Source organism: Pleurodeles waltl, chromosome 8 (assembly GCF_031143425.1).
Source record: "Pleurodeles waltl isolate 20211129_DDA chromosome 8, aPleWal1.hap1.20221129, whole genome shotgun sequence".
NCBI lineage: Eukaryota > Metazoa > Chordata > Amphibia > Caudata > Salamandridae > Pleurodeles > Pleurodeles waltl.
The window spans coordinates 325,704,362-325,724,223 of record NC_090447.1 but is presented as its reverse complement, the minus strand read 5'-3'; the positions used below and the strand labels follow the sequence as shown (position 1 = coordinate 325,724,223).

The following is a 19,862-nucleotide window of genomic DNA, read 5'->3' as shown; positions in this document are numbered from 1 at the left end:
GCGGCAAAGTCAGTGCCAGAAACTAAAGGGCAGATAGTCCTTATGGAGTACGTTTCAGGCTCCACTTTCCTCGTCTTCTGTCAATTGTTTATCACACTAATAGTGAATAACGTTTTATTATTCACGAACCAAGTAATGGATTACAGTTAGTTGGAATGTGGCCCTTCCTGGCATCTGAGGTAAGTAAACATTACCTTTAATTGTATGTTGTGTGTGTGCTTTTAGGTGAGAGTCCACTAATGGGAGAGTAAGTGTATGTGTGCATGGGTGTAGCCGTGCGTGTGTGAGTGAGTGAAAGCAAAGGTGAAGTGGGGTGTGATGTCACTTCTGCTACCCCTGGCATTTCGCTGACATGACGTTCATGTGTGGCCTGCCAATGCATGCCACTACAGTCCGGAGTGCTGCAGGACAGGTAGACACGATGCACACAAGAGCGTCAGCTTTACCTCCCGCGTTCTTTGCCAAATCTTGCACCAGCTCTTCATTCTTTAGCAAGTGAGTCTGACTGCATGGACTTCCCTCTAAAGCCTCCAACCTTTCTTTCAATATCTTTCTTGTGAGGCTGAACGCGGTCTGCCATTACATCCCTTTTCTTTTAGTACACCACACATGCACATAACGTGTCCTCTTCTGTCCTCCAACACTTTGCTCCCGATGCCACTCCTCTCCTTCAGTCTCATGTCTTCGTGTCAGGGTTTAGTGTGGTCTGAGGATGTGTGCCTTTTCATTTCAGTCTGTATACACCCAGGCAGGCACGGTGCATGCATGAGGGGCACTATTACTTTATAAAAATCTTTCTGACATTTTTCACTTGCTCCTCATGCCCCAGGTTGTCTATAGATACATTGATAATTTTCAGTAGGTGGCTGTTCTTTCATGGGGTGAAAGGCAGTTTCTTCAGCCCTACCTTTATGTTTTTGCTTAGAGCTTTGGGTTGCCAGTATATCCTTCTTTTAGATTACCACCACTGCACATCATGTCATCTGTGCTCAAACTCTATTTGTTTCGGAACCAACTGTTACAATTCAGTCTTATCACCTGTGTCATGTGATGCCTACAATGTCTTACTAAAATGTTTCCGAGCCCTGCTGATTTACTAATGTGAACTTTTTCTTTGATCCCAAATAATGCTCTTCACTGATCTTCCTCCAGTCACCCTTTCAGTATCTTTAAAAGTAGCTTTGAGGTAAGCAGACAGTTTTCAGCTTTATCATCTCACTTCACACAGGTCCCAGTCTTTGATAGTGCAGCGAAACTGTACTGCAAGGTGAGGATCATTATCAAGACTGAACTTGTTGCCGTGTTGACCTGAAGATCCACTAAACCATTTTTCCATTCATCTCATACCTTTGATATGCCTGTTTATCCTTCCTCTCTCCCATAATACGTTTTCTATCTCTGTCTAGCAAGAATGTCACCTGGAAAAAGAAAATATCAAAAAAGTGAGCCTATATTTGATCTCCCATAACTTACTGAGCCTGCATCATCCTCGCAAAGTCTTCTTCTACCTGACTCGTTTCGTTAAAGTTGTATCCATTTATCTTTCAGTTTCCTCTCCTTTACTCTTTCACTGTGCGAGCCCTTCAGCCATCTCCTCTGTACCAGCACCACATCATTCCTTTACTGCACCCTTTTCCCTGAAGTACCCTCTACCATATGCCAGAAATACTACCTCTCCTGTGCTACCCCCGTCTTGTAGCAGCACTCCATCATCCCTTTGTGTTTCTCTTCATGCGCCATCCTTTCAGGCACCATCCTTTCCCCTGCTCTATACTTCTTCTGTGCCAGCAACCTAGTCCTCTTCTTCTGTGCCAGCAACCTAGTCCTCTCCCATTCATACCACGTCAAGTAACCAGCACACTATACCACTCAATACGCGCTTGTCTCTCTTATGCCACCAAATGCTGTGTCATCATCCTATTATTTTCCCATGCCCCTGGTCTCCTGTGGTAGGAACTCTTCCCCCTATGGCATCCTTATTTTTGGAACACTCTCCCCTTAAAATATTTTTTGACTCTTTAAGGTGGTGTCTACTATTGCAGGCTTAGAGGATGCTGAGGACAACGCATGCTTTTTCAAGAAGAAACAACTCCTACATGCCAGGAATGACCATTACTAATGTTGATCCTTTTACCTGTAACCCACTGAGAGTACTACTTCTAGCTTGTTAATAACTCAGTTACCTTATAGCTAAGCTCATGCTATGCAAGCAAAGTCACTGGGTGTTTCTAATGTGGAGGATGTGGAATAACAAATACTGCAGGTGGGAAAGTAGAGGAAAAAGAAACATTAATCACCTAAAGGGCAGTGAGATGAATATATAAATAGAAATGCAGAGTCACCATTGGATTCAACAGCATCATAAAGCATTAACTGTATCTTCTAGCACTCATTTACATACCTACCCCAAATGAGAAGGACCTGCTATACAATCCAGAAGGTAATAGCGAGATGATGAAAGAAACGCCAGCCATACTACTGAGACATCACAATTATAAGTACAGAGATCTGTACATATTAGTGATTTATAGCCATGGTCATTGGCTCCCCTTCCATTGAGCAGCAAGATAAAATTGCAGAAGAAGTAAGTACAGGGCATAGCGTTAATAGTCATTGCATTATATTTCTCACAATATACTTTAGTAGCAAAACCTTCCCTCAGGTTGGCACTAAGGTAAGCATTCACTTACTAGTTTCATACTGGGTTTTGTTCCTATAGGCAGGTAACTGCTCTATACAATGATGTAACCACTATTACCAAATACTGCACTTTATGAGACCGCTTACAATCAACAGTACTTGCAAGTGCTTATTCCTTTTTAACTGAAGGCCGGTCACCTCTGGCAGACGTCAATGACGTGCCTTGCCCCTGGCCCTAAGCCCTTTCTACAAAGGTAATTGTTAGTAATTGAGTCTCCAGTTGGGAGAGGTATGCACCCTGTTCAAGTAGGGACCACAATCCTAGTCAGGGTAAGTCAGATACATACCCTAAATTAACCTGTGCTCACCCTGTGGTAGGTTGGCACAGAGCAGACAGGCTTAACTTAAAAGTCAATGTGTAAAGTATTTGTGCAATACTTAAATTACAGTAACACAGTGTAAGATACCACAAAAAGACTCCACACCAGTGTAGATAAATAGAGGATAGTTATCTGAGTAAAACTAGACCAAAACAACAAAAATCCAATAAGTAGAACTCAAGTTATGAATGTTTAAAGAATAAACTTCAAAATAGTGCTTTAAAGTCAATAGCGCTAAAAGATCACTTGAGATTGCCAGCACTTGGGTAAAATCCAAAGGTCAGGCTGACCTTGATAGAGGGCAGGCCAGCTACAGGACCCATCCAGGGGCGACTGAAAAAATACTTTGGATGCAGCAAGCGTCGGCACCGCAGACTCAGTGCATAGGTTCTGATCCACGCAGTCATAGATGCGTCATCATCGAGCCTCGCAGTCAGGACCCACAACATCACAGGCAATGCGTCATCAAGCCATGAAACAATGTCCTCGGATTGGTGCTGCGTCATCATCGGACCTCACAGTCGGGACTCATGTTGTTGTTGAGTCAGCACTGTGGTGGTCCTGAGTGGCGCAATAGCCTTGATGTGTCATTTTTTTAAGAAAAACAGCTGCAGAGTCCTCACTAAAGATCCAGGACTGGATTTTTGGCAGGGCAGGACTTACAATGGCAAAGTCCGTAGGGTTGAGGGAAGTCTTTGATTGCCCTGAGGCTTCCAGAACAGGAGGTAAGCCAGCAAGCCCTTGGAGTCACTTGGTTCTGCAGAGGATGTAGAGAACAGAGCCCAGTAATTCTCACTGCCACGCAAGAGGTAGCAGGTCAACACAGCAATGAAGTTGAGTAGAGTGGCAGTCCCTTGTGGCAGCACATCAGTCTTTCTTCCTGGCAGAATGTCATCAGATTCAGGACTGTACTGATTTGATGGGTTCTGGGATCCAATACTTATACGCAGTTGAGCCTTTGAAGTGGAGGAGACTTCAAATAGAGGTCTCTGAAGTACACAAGGTCCTTGTCTTTCCTTCCCTGGCTCCAGACACTCTACCGGGGGTTATGCAGCTCTTTGTGTGCGGACAGGCACAGCTCTATACAGGTGCAAGTGTTAGCTCTTCCCTCCCATCCAGCCCACCTGTCTAAAGGCAGGTGGTAGTAAGGGCACTGCAGACTGGGACCACAAGAAGAAAGGCATTAAGCTGTAGAAGCAGCAGTGGAAACCTATTTCCTTGCACCTTGGTCTAAAGGAGGTACCATGGAGCATAAAATACTGGAGTTCCGGAGCTCCGACAACACAGCTGTGAAGCAACACATTTAGGCAGAAAATAGAAGTTCTTTCTGTGGACTGTCTTCTGGTGTGCTCATGTGAAGGGGCCTGTCTTGGCTGTGATCCTGATACGGAGCAATTCCTGGCATGTGAAGGCTTGCAGCAATATGTCCTGAAATAAGTCCTGCACTTGTGCATCTTACTGAGAAGCTCCTAAGGCTGCCATTGCATACGTTGAGGCCACAATACCCTGATGGTGTCACAGATGTAACTATAGGAGGAAAAAAAGCTTTGCACATTCATGTTCTGAATCCTGGGGCATGGCCCCAAAACCCGAAGCTCACGTGGCTAAGTCCAACTGGTCAGCTGCTCCATTGTATTTGCTGCCAATCTTGCCGCAAGCCTCTGGCAAGACTACAGCTCTGCTATTTTAAACATCACAACAGTAAGTATACAACATGAGATGATTGTACATGATCCAGTGGCCGTGTGGCATGAGACTGTGCATAATAACACATGTAGTTTGATCTAAATAGTACTCAAATCTAAGTATAGAGCCATCAACAACAAGCTTGTATAATCACACCCTCTTCACAGGTGAGTTCATCATGCCAAGTAGAGTAAATGTATTTTGATAAATGGCTTGAATCCATTCTTTCCAGAGCAAAACAATACAACTACCACAATTAAACAAGCTTAGCACAATGGCCATTTGCTGCAAAGGTTAAAGACTGACATGACCAAAAAGGTGTACTATCATCCACAACCTGAACCCTTTGAAAATGGAGTTGGTCCAATCCGAAACCGTTATGGCTGGGTCAAGTGAGAATCACAGTATTCTGCAAAGGACAACTGAGCTGACTGTTCTAATCTATGAATGAACAGAAGAGGGTTCTTTAGAAACTAATCATACATCTCAAACAAGTTAGGAGCATTGCTTTGCCATTCCCATTTTTCAGTGTCATCACATCTTAGCCACACCCCCTTTAGAGGGGGGGGTGTCTTAAAGATGCAAGCTGCATGTCAGCCCTTGGTCTAAGCTCTCGAGTGGAGGGCTCTATGCTTAAAGATATCAAAAGATACTTTGTTTCCTGCCACCTGATAAGACATTTTTACTTTCCTTGTAGTGCGTATTTGTGCTGGAGTTGCCTGGTTCCAGTCACCTTTGGGAGCCATCTTGTGGTCAAGCTACCCATTGTGTGTTTTTAATTGTTTTACGTTTTTATGGGCACCCATCCTCCTTGTTTGCAACTCCTCTTTAAACAGTGCCCAGAACGATGCTACATTGTTGCCTAAACTGCCAAAGGACAAGTGGAGGATTTAACATTATTTACTGCTACTAATACAATTTCTTTAGAAGCAATACTGCAGAGTTCTGGTATTACATCATGTTATTAGCTTTTACCAATCACCCAGCCAAGGCACTCCCAGGCAGACTGGGAGCCTGTGCAGGCTCTCTCCAGCCTGGCAACTGTGTTGCAGAGCTGGAGAGAGCCTACTGCGCATGTGTGTTTGGCCGGCCCAAGAACCAAGACGGCCGGTCAAACACACATGCACTCTGAGGGGAGTGCTGTGTGCACTCCCCTCAAGTGCTCATCACCCCTAATGCCCTGCCCCTTTTCAAGAAATGATAATAAATGCAGTTTATTATCGTTTTCTTGAAAAAGGTTTTGCAGCTGTCGCTGCTGGCAGGGAGCAACACTTCTCCGCCCTAATGGATGAGCCGCCCCTGGATAGAAGACCTCCAGTGTTACTAAAGGCCATCACAACTGGTCATAGTTAATGACTGGCTTAAAGGGGGTTGAAGGGACCTGATGTACCAAGTAAATCTGTCGCTAATGGGCTTAGATAGGATAATGGACATACCCTCCCAGCAATGACTCAGACAATATTCCTGAATTAGAGAGTGCCGCTTTGCCTCATAGTCTGGAGTGGAGGAAATGGCTGCATCAGACTGCAGGACTAGAGGGGTTCTCAAATTTGGAGACTATAGGTATTATGCATCTTGAAGACATTCACACACTCAGCTTCACAAATACTAGTATTTGAGACATGCTCTCTCGGCTAACATTCCCCAGACATAGACATCGTGAATTTTAGCCCCCTTGAGGCTAAACTGTGGAGCGGGAGGCTCCACAGGGGTACCATCTCAGAGATTTACTGCACCCTAGTTTTTAATGTCCATGACCACCTCTGGAAACTGCGAAAGAAGTAGGAGGCATGGGTCAGTGAGCTGGAAACACAGAGTGGAGGGTGGCCATGATGGCCCCGGGATAGTTGTCCATTTCCACAAGGCTTAAATTGATTTGGCTAAATTACTTACATCTCACATATATGACCCCTCAAAGATTACACTGAGGTGCCATGATTTGTCAGGCAACCTGCTTCCACTGCCACTCACAGGATGCAGACTTCTTAGATGTGGTGTGGTGTTGCTGTGTGCTAGCACACTACTGGGAAAGAATAAGGCAAGAACTTTCCACCATCCTGAACTGACAAATGGATCTCACAGCCAAGTTGATTCTGTTGAGACTTCTGGAGGACTTGGGTGGCTGAGGGCAGAATGCTTGTTCATTGGGATCGTGACACTGGGCGCAAAGACGGACACTGCACGGAAGTGGAACTATGTAAGTCCCCTTCTGATGGTCACATGCCGGGTGGGAAAGACTGGTGCACCCAACAGGAAAACCTATCTGTGAGGCTCAAGGATGCCCACAAAAGCATAGAACGATATGAGGCAAATGGTGGAAGTACCATGGTTTGGATGGGTGGGATCGATAATGTTTTAATTATGATGCACGGAGGCTGTAGGATGATTACAGGAGCTGAAGCTGTGTATTCTTGTTGTGTCTTTTTACCTGTGGAAAAGTCCATAAACCTGGTTTATAAAAAAAACAAAATCAACAGCAGTTTCAGGTCAATAGATCTTTCTGTACATATGCATAAATAAAATGTAATTACACTTAAAGCGTCTTGCCGAAAAGTGCAGGACGCCAAAATGGGCCATTTTACAGTAAGAAAGTGAGTTTAAAAAATGTTGCCTGCATAAAAAAGTGCTAACTGCATCTAAGGTTGCTGCAGTCAATGAAAAGCATTGTGCCCATTAATAAGGAAAACATATAAACATCACACCAAGACACCATACAAGACACATCCTCAATGGCATCATATGGGCAAATTTCCCTACAAGATCAGGGTTCTCATTTCGTATGATCCATGTCCCACTACCTCCAAGCTTCTTCACTTTAGTGTGTCTCCTTGGAAATGAATAGTGGACTTTTGTTCCAGATACACAAGTCTAAAGAAACAAGAGGAAGGACTCAACAAAGCACAGGCAATTAGTTAAATGAGTATTCTACAGCCTTGTAAAGAGAAAGGGATAAAGGCTAAGAACTAAAAAGAGTCCTTCTCAACTTCCATGCTTTCTGCTGTTACAAAGTCGAACACAGGGTTCAATGTTTCCCAACAGAAAATTCAGAACATTCATTGTATCCCGGATGCCAGCTTTCATTAAGATCGTGGCTTGCCTCCTTTATATAAGGTATCTAGATGAAGCTAATGTGAGCTTGCTCTTTGGTGCCTAGAGGGTCTACTGCTCTTGGCTAGTTATGGAAATACACAAGATGATACCACAGTATTACATTTTGGTACTCTAAGAATATTATTACCAACAACTGAGGAACAGGTACTGAGTACTCCAAATACTAACTAGAAAGAGAAGTATATCAACTGGCTCACTGGAGCAAAATGTGTTAACAGCACAGCCGATGGAACCAAGCTTTAACCATGAAATTGGAATCATGACCCTAAGCTATATGAAAAAGGTATGCTCGAAGATCATGTGCGAGCCTAGCACGTTTTCAGAAAAGGCACAGGTCTGAGGAATATGGATGTCGTTGTCTTGTCCCACATACAGAGGCTTGATAAGAGTGTAGAATTGTCACTTGTCAGGTTTAGAGTAGTGGAAGGTTGAAATATAAATGTAAACAAAACATTTCAAGCTGTATCATCATAATATTATTATTATGTTCCATTATCATTATCAGCTGTGTCTGATACCTCAAGCTAAATAGCCACAAAACTGCCTCATTTCACATTGCATTTTGCCAAAATCGACATTCACTACCATTTAGTAGTATGCAAACTTGATCACAGTGCTTGATTGCTATGAACAGATCTAAGCTTGATCATAAAGAAAGGCAACATAAACAAGTAGGTGTTTACCCCAACTTTATGAGGATAAGAAAGCATATTCTGTATGGTAGGACACGAGCAGCTCCTAAACCTGGAAACACATGATTTGCCCTTGTCTCCAGAGCTTTTGAAATGTGGGTGCCACCATGGTCCTGCTGTTCATGGAGCACATAGACTAATAAGACTACATAACTTAGCTCTAATCTTTTGGTATTTTGCAGTGTGGCCATACATAGATTTATGAGTTAGGGAAAGGGACCAAGATCATTTTCTTCTTAGGAGGTAGTAGGTGTAGCTTCTGTTGCATACATAAAGGCTGTGCATGCATAAGAGTTCTGCAGTCTACTTTAGCTTCAGTGTTCAGACAGAGCTGTAGGCACGGGGCATCATTTTTCTGTGACACTCAGGAGGGGAGTTGCTGAAATCCACGTTAGAGCCTGTGGCCAACTGACACAGTCATGTTTGAGGCAGGATAGCATTCTAGTGCAGATTTGACACCCCTGGCCATTACTGGCAATCAGAAACCCAACCCAACACCCCATCATGATTTCCATGTCTGCCTATTCCTCCTTAAGGTTCACATCATTTTTCCCCTTCTGCGACTTGCTCACCCTGGAAATAGGATATGACACCTAGCTCAAACCTTAATAATACCATTCTAAATCACATAATCCCCCCAAATGGCCCCATTGTCTATTAATCCCACCATCAATTACAAAGGCACTAAAGACCAAGTCAGCACATTCTGGACACACAAGCATAACATTGCTGATATTATTTTGTAATGACACTCACCACCAGCTTTCCAGTCTTGGATCCTGTAATCATCCACTGCTTACCTTCTGTGTACTTTACGGTGGGAAGCCCTGTTGTTGGAGAAATCTGTAATTACATATATGCAAATAACCGTCAACAGAAAGGCAACTTCTGTCCACTTCAACTATCATAAAACTCACCTTTCCTTAATTCAGTGCACCAACTTATATATCACAACAAATACTTATTGCACCAGTTCTAGTCAGATGTCAAACTTGGGGCAGATTTCCATCTACCTAAAACTTGCACAGTATTGATATATTTGTAAGAGTCTGGCTTTGGTTCGCAAAATTACAAATAATTACACCATTTAAGACGTCTTACTTTGAAACACATACACGCCACAGTGCGACTGACATACAATCCGTAAAGAACCATTGCATATGATCTATATGAAATCTACATATATATTCTTAGTTATCTTTTTTTGCAAATAATGTACTGCCTCTCCATTAGGCAAAAAAAAGACTCAGGGTCACTGGAATTATGCAATTCTAGGAACACGGCGGGTTTTGGTTTTTTTGGCATACTTTTTGATTCGCGGCATTTGCCACATAATCAATCATCTGCTGCATAATTTGAAGATTAAAAAAATTATTTTAGCTCAAACAGATCAAACGTTGATAAAAATGTAGGGAACGTCTGTTGCTATGCAGAAGTACCACTTTGTAAATGTTGACTGTTCAACTTTCAGTTGCACGTTGCTGTATTTGGATGTTAAACTAGTACTTATAAGGAGAAACCCTTGCCCAGACAGTGTTAACATGTTTACAAATGACGAAATCATGAACTGATACTATCACAAAATGTGCCACATTATGTAGTATAATTTGCATGTTCTCGATGCTAAATTGTAATGAATCCTGCTGCATAATTTAGTACTCTCTTGCTGCATTATTCCAGTGGCCCTGCCTGCTGTAGACCAGCTTGGTGGTGCGTCTTGTTGCGTAAACGCCTCTAAAACATATCCCCTAAGCTTATTGGCCCGGTCTAAATTAGTATTAACAGCACCAGGACCGAGACATAAATCAAGTTTTTCATTGAGGTGAAGTTAGAGATGCAAACTGGAGCATATACGTCATAAGCAACATCAGCAACTTGTCAGATAGGTATGCAAAAAATATCAATGATGCCTTGCCTTAAAGCCATTACCTAATTGTGCTTTCTCTGTTGCACATGTTTTGCCATAACTCACACATTAGTAATGACACTACATCTATGGCATTAGGTCTCTGTGGAAGCTACTTCCAGTCCCACTACAATGAACTTTTAAAATGGTGGCATCCAATGACCATGTTCAATATAAAAGTGATATCTCAGTCTCATTGTGTAAAGAGTGGTCACTTTACAGTGGTAAATGGGAGCTGCAGTCAGCAATAATATACTTCCCTTTCCAAAAGGAGAAACTACCACACCACTAGAAAAAAACCACTGTGTTTGATTACAGTTGGCAAGGGTATTTTATTTTTTCCTATTACAAGATATAAAAATGATATCAAAGAACTAAAAATAACACCAGCTCCGAGCGGGCCCAGCATAGTATGAACTACAGTATAGTAATACTAGCAAACACCACCTGACGTCTAGCCTGGGAAGGGTCACTATGCACTCAGGTAGGCAGGGAATGGTTTTGCTATAGGACTGCACCTTCAGTTCACACTTTAATTTCTGGACAATGGCAATTTTTACTGTCGGGGAAAATATTTACCTCTAGTAATGAAGCCTACCACTGTTTTAGCTGGGACACAGCAGAACGTTGTGATTATGACCCATTTTTTTCTGGAATGTTTCAAAACTTGGTTGGAAGAATTGTCAGAAATATGACTTCTTCCAGGAAGTGGCTCATTCAGAGAACCAGGTCCACATAGTGACTGCTCCTGAATTGAGTATAAGTGCTTCAGTGAGGAACCTGCTGGGTATACACTGTAGTAATGGCTTTGTCCGTAGTACCCATTTTTGGTAGCCTTTAACTCTATCATCACAAAGAACCTTTGGCGATTCCCACCAGTCGCTACCACACAAAAAGTCCATCAGGAAAAGATATTGAAGACATCTCTACTATTACTGACAGATGCATTTAATTAGAGGTTCCTCCCACGGTATTATCACTGTATCCATGTGTAATATTATTTTTACGCTCCTTTATTGGACATAACACAGGGTGTTTGGCCGGCATACTGGAATTTCTTACTTACAATATACCATTGTCAAAAGGATAGCAACCGCTCCCTGTGCATTCACTTATTCGGTATTTACTAATGCTTTCAGCCTAACAATACGACGCAAGTGAGATTTATAAATCTGCAACTGTAAAACTAGCACTGCCTCTCCTTGTATTTTTATACTAAAGCTCACTACTTACTCTCAGAAAGAACCACTAATACAACGCAAGTGTATCAAAGCAGCTCTGTTCTTGGAAAAAAAACAGTGTTTTTGCAGATTGCTATGATCAGTCAAACTAAACAAGCATTAACAATGCCAATAGGGTTGTCTATTAAAGAATGTTGTATAGGAATGTGAAGCATTAAAAATAAATAGCACAGGAATGGATATGTATTTGTGTGGAAGTAAAGAACTGTAGAATATTAGTGTATTTTAAAAGGTCTGGTGACAGTTGCACTGGGAGCTGCCGAGCCCTCACCATTGTAACAAACATTGGCAAAAAGCAAAAATATTTTTTGGCTCAAAAAAACACATTGCCTCAGTAGTTTCTGGCACTGAGTAAAACTACTTTGTGTGCCAATATGCTCCTTGTCAAAGAGCAGATTGCCATCACTCACAGTGACTCCAGCCGATAGATGGATTGAGGGAAAGGGGGAATTTTAATAAAAAACAGTCTTGGTTAAAGTGCTCCAATACCTTTGGGTTGAGTTTGTGCTAGTTAGAAACTGCAAAATAACACCGCATGGCCATTTCTAAGCAGTAGTCAAGTTCCTCTCTCACTATATTGTGTTTCCCTGCTCTACTGTCTGGAGATCAGAAAGAACCTTCAAGCATTAGTGATCAATGAGACTAAAAATATATATCTGAGGGAGCTGGTGCCTGTTCTGTTTTTAAAGTGCTTACTTTGGATTTTTGGTACTACGAAAAACTACTCACTCGTCCACTGGTACGATGAGTTCAAGTAAAATTCATAAAATACTGGCTATGGCATTTGACCAAGAAACATATGATTATGGGCAAATCAATTCTGTGACTATGTGTAAAGTAAATATATGTGGTGTACAAAACAAATGCAACTGTGGTGTGCAGTGTACCACTGTTGCAAATACTGGCTCGACTTATTTATACACCCCCCGTCATAAACAGTTTTCTCATCAATAATTGCACTGCAGTTGTTGCAGCGATATTATTAATGATGTTACAGAAGATAAAAGATGTCATGAGTGATGTAATACGTGAGGTAATTAGCAGTGCATGGGGAGGTCACAAGTTACAGTTACCTTAGGGCACGAGTTATGGTTTCTTGAGATAAGAATAACAATAACTGTTGAATTTTTATGGTTTTGTGTGTGTAATATCTGAACCTAATTATAACGTCTCTGTAACCTTTGTTTTTTAGCGAACTCCTAAGTTTTTTAAAATGTTATTTCCTAACTATAATGTTCCTGTAATGTTTGTTTTTTCAGTTCATTTCTAGGGCTTTTTAACGTAAAGTAATATTTGATTAACATCCGTTAATCCAACTGCTGCTGCACATGGCCTTTGTCCATGTCCGTGGGGGGTTAGCTGCATGGCCTGGCCTGTGGCCAAGCCCTGTAGCAAACACCCTGCATGCAGCCAGCCTCACGCTGCACAAGGCCCTTCATCTGTATACAGCGAGGAGTTGGCCACAGGGCCTGGCCTGCAGGCAGGCCTTGTGACCAACCCCCTAAAGGCAGCCACCCCAGGATGGGGGCACACAACACACCTCCCCAGTCTAATTTTGGACCCAGGGAAACCCTCCCCTCGGGTCAGCCACATATATTTTAGGCGTGGGGGTATGTGGCCCTGGGTTGTATTTCACAAATCAGGAAAAGAGATCTTTCTGGACAAAGATCCAGCTTTGTGTCAAATTTAGTGTACTTCTATTCAGTGATTCGGGCTGTAGTTGTGTCTAAAATCCCTATGTGAAACTGCATGGGTAAAATGCATTTTGGGACCCCCTTTTTTACCCGGCCCCTGCTTGAGAAATCATCTCAAAACTTTTAAGACATCAGCTGAAGTGAGTAGCAAACTAGTTTTTAAAATTTTGTGAAGAATTATCAAACGGCACAAGGTTATTGGCAAAACAAAAAATACTTTTTACTATGTAAACTAGGTTCTAATTTTAGCTATCTACTGGTGACCGCCAGTAGATATCTGTGTGGGTGTGTGTGTGCCTGTATGTGGTGTGTGTGTGTCTGGTGTGTGTGTGTGTGTGTGGGTGTGTGCGCGTGTGTGTGTTTGGGTGTGTGCGCAAGACATTTCCAGGCATGATTTAAAAAGCATTTTTTGGAGTGGTAGAGTTTGTAGAGTGTGGTGGTGTCTTACACCAAGCCTAGCTCTGCCATACTCACAGATGTTCATGAGAAACCCATGCTTATATGCAGCATGGGTGATTACATAAAATTCCTGAACAAAATGCTAAATCCAGAAGATAATCCAATAGTGAACTTTTCTCCACCTTAGGTATGGTATAGGGAATGAAATTGCACTACTAGATTCTCGCCACAGTTGATGCTGTTTCCAAAAATAAGAGGAATTTCTGGTAGCATACTGCAGTTAATCCATCCAGAATCTGTCAGTCTTTGGGTAGCTTCAGTTAATGGCAAACAAGTTGGATCAATGAATCATGGGGAAACTGGACAAGACATTTCATCTTTGACATGGACAGTGAAAAAGGCAACCTCAGTTGGCTTTGTTGTTCATATCCATCCTGAGAGCACCACTATTTTATAGATCACTGTATTAAATAAGAACACCTTGTTTTTGTTCTGGCAAAGAGGGCAGGTAGTCCACTACATGCTATAAAGCCCTTTATAATAATAACGTCCTTTGTGCATCACTTCATACAGAAGTCATTCTGTGTTTAAGCACTGTAATAATAGGTGTTACTATTAATCTGTTTTGGAAGGACTGAAAGCTGAGCCAGTCCTGCCTGGATTTGAACTAGTGCCCAGCAAATGATCATGTGCCAATGGAGTTCATGTAAGTAACTGAGCTGTCATGTTGGAGTCAACCAATTCAAGTGTGACAACTACTTCAGTAACAGCATCCAGCAGAAGAACCTCACTTAAAGAGTGCATGATTAAAAAACTGCCCAGTAAGGTTGACGGGGCAAAATATCAAATGAAAAACAACATAGATTATGAATATCAGCTCTGCAAACCTCGTACAATCATTGGGAGTCGAGAAATCCTCAACAAATATGCACACATAATGTCATATTGCTTTGAACTTGAGACTAATTTCAATGAATAAAGAGGACATGGCTTTGATAATAGTATTGAAGGCTTGCAGACAGACGATACCTTATAAGAGTGTAAGATAATGAAAGGCTGATTTTCCTTAGTGTTTAGCACCAAGAACCAAAACACAAAAAGGTAATTGTGTGATGCATCATGATCCTTTACAGGTGCCCAGTGTAAAATTCTTGTACATTATGGAGTTGGTTTTCAAAGGGGAAGTGTGAGGTCCAAGGAACAGCACTAAAATGGGAAATGATTAAGAACAAATTAAGAAAATAGCATGATCTTCTTTAATAAAGGAATCACATTAAGGCTTTATTAAGGTAAACAATTCCTAGCTACAATGCTTTGGATCTGGAGGCCTACCATACACTAAATCCAGTTACAATGGCCCTGCAAAGTATGGAGGCAAATGATGCTAATACTAACCAGTTAGTGTGCAGTGTGCTAATTAAAAGGTGCGAAATTTGCACTTGACTCTGAGTCTTCCACTATGGAATGGGGATTAACACACCCAAAGCATATGTTTATCCCATTCAGATGAGTGCAAACATCACATGTTGTATTTATTGCAGAGTTCACCTGCTGGCAAATCAAAGGAGCCAAACAGCTGTGACCTGCACCCAAATTATAATCTGGTTTTGAGTGCAAGCTGGAGTTTGTGACCAAAACAAGATTTCTGACACTATTGTGATAAAGGCCTCAGAATACAGCTGCTGCAGACCTTTCCTAAAACTATACTTTTCTCTTGTGCTGTCCATAATGATCAGATTGTAAGTAAGAACGTAAGTACCTTTGCATCACTGTGAAATGGTGCCTTTGTTAGAAGCACAATTGTGTTTGGGTGCACAAAAACAATCTCTCAAGACACTTCATATTTCTATGTGTGCTGCAAGGTGCAGCACATGTAGAAAGAGGAAATACCAAGGAGAAAAAAAATGATTTTTCTCTTTATTGCTCTGGGAGGAATAGAGATTTCACATAATCCAGATTTACAAAGTTTTGTAATTCTGGAATTGCGTGAAATCCATGGGTGGATGCGCAGGAACGCCATGCTCCGCCGATGGCTCGGCTCCCAAAACGAAATGTAACATAAGTCAGTGGAAGCCATTACGTTGCATCACATTTCTTTAAATTACTTTACAAAGCCTTGCGAGGCTTTGTAGATATCTGCTAGCATTTTGTCTCGTGGCTGAGCCACAAAACCACGCAAAGCACGACGCAAAACGTAGTGAATCCGGCCCAGGTCCCATGCATAGTAATAAAATAACGATAAAGACATCCACACCCTGCTGATCTGAACAGTGTAACACACTAGGATTTTTAAAAATGTACAGATTTCTTCACTTACCTCTAACAGAAGCCCTCGGTAAAAAACATAAACCTTCACCACATTGCAAAAGAGGTTCTAAAAACCCTGCAGGAGAAGCTTTTCAAATGCGGCCTCCAACTTGTGCTGAAGTTTCAGGTGGGGGCACTGTAGGTGCCGATGCTCAACGTGGGAGTTCAAGCCATTATCTATGACTAAGGCATCTACCGAGTCTGAGTTATTTGGGAATTCACAAATGAATGCCACCGTTTAAAGACAAGTGCGGCGCTTTTAAGAGACCGCAAGAGGGGGGCTGAGAATGATTGACACCTTGGAAGAGGGCAGTGGTTGCTATGTGCAAAAAAGCCTCTTTCACGAGCCATTGTGAAATAATGCCAGGGTGGGAATATCATTGCTATGGTTACAAAGTATTTTCTTTCTTAAAAGACAGCGATGCAATGCAGTAATGGCGATTAGAAACATATTTTTCAAGACCAGAAAAAAAACTGCCATGTATAACGGAATAGATGGCAGATAGCAATTATGCGCATACAGTTGTCGTTTTATGTACAGACGAACAACAACTTTCATTTTTATAGAGGAGTTGATCAATTCACTTGTGAAGAGGCATACAAATGCCAAAGAAAAAATGTACCAAAGTCCCATCATCATAGTTAACAATTTATGATCTGCTTTTCTGCTTATTTTTTTCTCAAAATGTTTTATGAACATTGGACTGGCACAGCTAATTTTGTTTTTGAAGGCAAATCAAAAACCGACTAGCAATCAAAATATTGCTGATTACCCTCACTTTTTGGGGAACTGAACACATTTTCAGAATCAAGTACAAAATCTGCCAAGCTTTTAATATGCGTTTGGTGGCTCTTATAATCAAGCACGGCAGCGGACGGCGTTAATGTAAGTCACAGTTCCTGATTTGAAGACGCTCTGTTGAATGTGGAACCCTAAGTGCTGTTACCATGGTGATTAGGAAAACTAATAATTACACATAACACGATGGCCTTGTTCTCGCCTTTGAAATCTCAAATGTTTGTCACCTTTGCCTGCTCCACAGATGAAGTGGAAATAACAATGTGTCCTGAGGCACACACTAGAAACAAATTGCAACACTTTTAGAAATAAATGTTTTTGTCTAAAGCTCTCTCAATTCTACATTAACCAACGACCAATGAAAGAGGCTGAAGCATCTATGCAGATTACTGGGTCTATACAGAGGAACGACCTCTATTATGAGCTTGAGATCTGAATCCAATAGCAATCTGTTAAAAAACCCATCAAACACAGAGCGATAACAATTTGTTTTCATCTGACCACCACACAGAATGTGGTAGCCAATGAAGAATGACACAGTTCTCACACTTTCTAGCTCGACTCCAACGTCCACTTTCACTCACTAACTTAATTTTTATGCCATCTCGGTCAGTGGTGTGAAGTAACAGAAAGGAGACAGAGCTTTTAAAAATTGCTAGACAAACAAAGATTTAAAGACATGCAAATACCATTCATAACCATATGCATCGTGATAGTGTACTTTTGATTTATCCTTTGAATCCTAAAAGACCCTCCCCATTCAAAGCGGTCTCAATTTTATAAGTCAGGCTTATAGCAAATAGGCTTCTGCAGATACGAAAGATTCCTATAAAAGTCAAAGGCTTGGTACGGAACAAAGTGAAACTGTTTGTTGTGGCTTGAAGGTGGCACCCACTGTGGTGGATTGACATTATAATTCACCAGTGGGAAGATCTAGGCTGCATGTGACAACAGTCAAAACTGTGTTAATGAGATGAGCCCCCCCTCACCCCCATACAGAGCTTGCTCTTTCTCTTCTGTCAGGCCCATTCTCTGGAGCATGTACAAATCAAAGGAAAGTAGACCATCCTCGTAGCATGCACTGCCACTGTACCAGGAAATGCGGAAACCCAGATACTACTGCAAGCTAGTGAAACGCCAAGAGCCCATTTTCAAGGTTTGGAAATGTTACTTTGGGTTTAAATGATAAATACCATCCTATCACGTTCTTCGCTATACAGGAATGGGAAAAGATGCACATGCAATAGGGGTATAAATATATGATTTTTAACGTAGGAACAACCATCTATCAGCCTGCTTTTTAACACTGAACTGAGGTCATGGAGGGCCCAGGTTCAGCATCTCTCCTGTTATCAGGGCCCACTGGGTCTCTATGAAAGTGGAATAATCAGGGGCACTATACTGTATGTCAGCCAGTGTGGTGTAAGTTGGCCTGCTGCAGTGTACACATATGTCTGAATGGGCTTTACTGGAGAGTTGCAGAGGAAAATAACATTTCGACATCCCACTTGCTTTGAGGATGGTTGTGGGCAGTAAGAGGGTGATGGTATCTTATTTGGAGCTTGCTGGCAACTCTGTAAATGTGCCTGCTTAGAGGTGCAGCTTCTGGTTAGGTTGCAGAGGATTCATAGGCGTGATGGGACACTATATGGCATTCCACTTGCAGGGTCACATATGACTTCACAGTGGAGATGAACCACCTCATGGGGTGCCTCTTGTCAGGTTACACACACACACCTGTCTCCCGACTGCAAAACATGAACAAGTGGCTTGCTCTGATGTTCAATTTGGGGTTGTCATCTCGAGTCTGGTTCACACTTAGCAGCGCCAAGCACCTCACTGTGAAATGGGTACACAGGATCTCAAGCTCTAGCAGTACTAGGCAAATTATAAGCACACAAGGAAGTTTACGTTCTTACCCACAAAGGTTGACATCATACATCCTTGCAGCAGTCTTAGAGATCTGTTTCTAACCTTTTAAATGAAAAGAGCCAACTATACTGTCTCTGGTCCCATATTTTCTCTACATGGGTGCCCAGAGATTCAGTGAGTTGGAAGATGAACGCTAAGTAAATGAGAAGGGCACATTTCTATCCAGTCTTTAGGACAACAGGGATCTCCAAATGTAAAATAAAATTCAAAGTTTCCCCAAACGCTTGAGGGAAACTCATCATTGTAAAATGCATTTCTCTTTCAGAAAAACGCAGCTCCATGGAAACCATCTGGAGCGAAACAGGCAACCTGTCAATTGTGCATTCCATGTCAGCAGTCTGTGCTCACTGCCAAAACAAATGATGTGAAGATGTGGCGCTAGCAGGGTTTTTTCTATGAGGTCTGACCATTTGCCCAGACCATACAGCCAAGGTCTTTGTACCAGATTTCCCCTCTCTAAGACCTGCTGGTCAGTTTCAAAGTTTCAGTTAAGCCCCTGCTGGTGTTGGGTATTAAAAGTCAGATACCACCCTTGAACCTACAGTATATTCCAAATGGAAGAGGAATCTAAATTAAGAGTAGGTGAACACATGTGGAAGGTAAGAAGTGTATATCAAATTCAGCCTACCCCTTAACTTACAGAGCATCACAGAGTCTCTGGGGCTCATTAAAAACAGGGGAGTGCCAAAACTGAATAACCTACCTGACATGTATCCAGATATTCACAAGCACACTCACACACCTTATACTTAAGGGATTTAGGAAGCCCATATATTACCCTATTACATGATTTCTTTAGGGAACAACCAATAGTTAATTGCCACAGTAAGGTTCAGACAAAAAGTCTTGCACACTATTATAACCAGCTGCAATCAGCCATCAGTAATATCATAGCCTTGGAATTGGGACAGTAGTTACCCATACTAAAGAGTATATAATTTTGGGTGGTCCCCAAACACCCTTGCAGAGTCTAACACTCAGTCAATGAGAAACACACCCTAATTAGGTAGAGCACTGATCATGAGACTTGTGACAAAGGTCTCTTGCACCAGAAAGCATATTATGTCTGGTATAA

General features: G+C 41.9%; 1 protein-coding gene across 3 annotated transcripts in view; it reads right to left on the bottom strand.

Moving 5' to 3' along the window:
- LOC138249932 (uncharacterized) overlaps positions 1–19,862 on the bottom strand; it is a 521,389-nt gene that overhangs the window by 318,554 nt on the left and 182,973 nt on the right. For all 3 annotated transcript variants that reach the window (XM_069204182.1, XM_069204181.1, XM_069204183.1), the window contains exon 3: positions 9,266–9,336. In XM_069204182.1, coding sequence (XP_069060283.1) covers positions 9,266–9,336 — 71 coding nt within the window. The remainder of the gene's footprint in view (positions 1–9,265; positions 9,337–19,862) is intronic.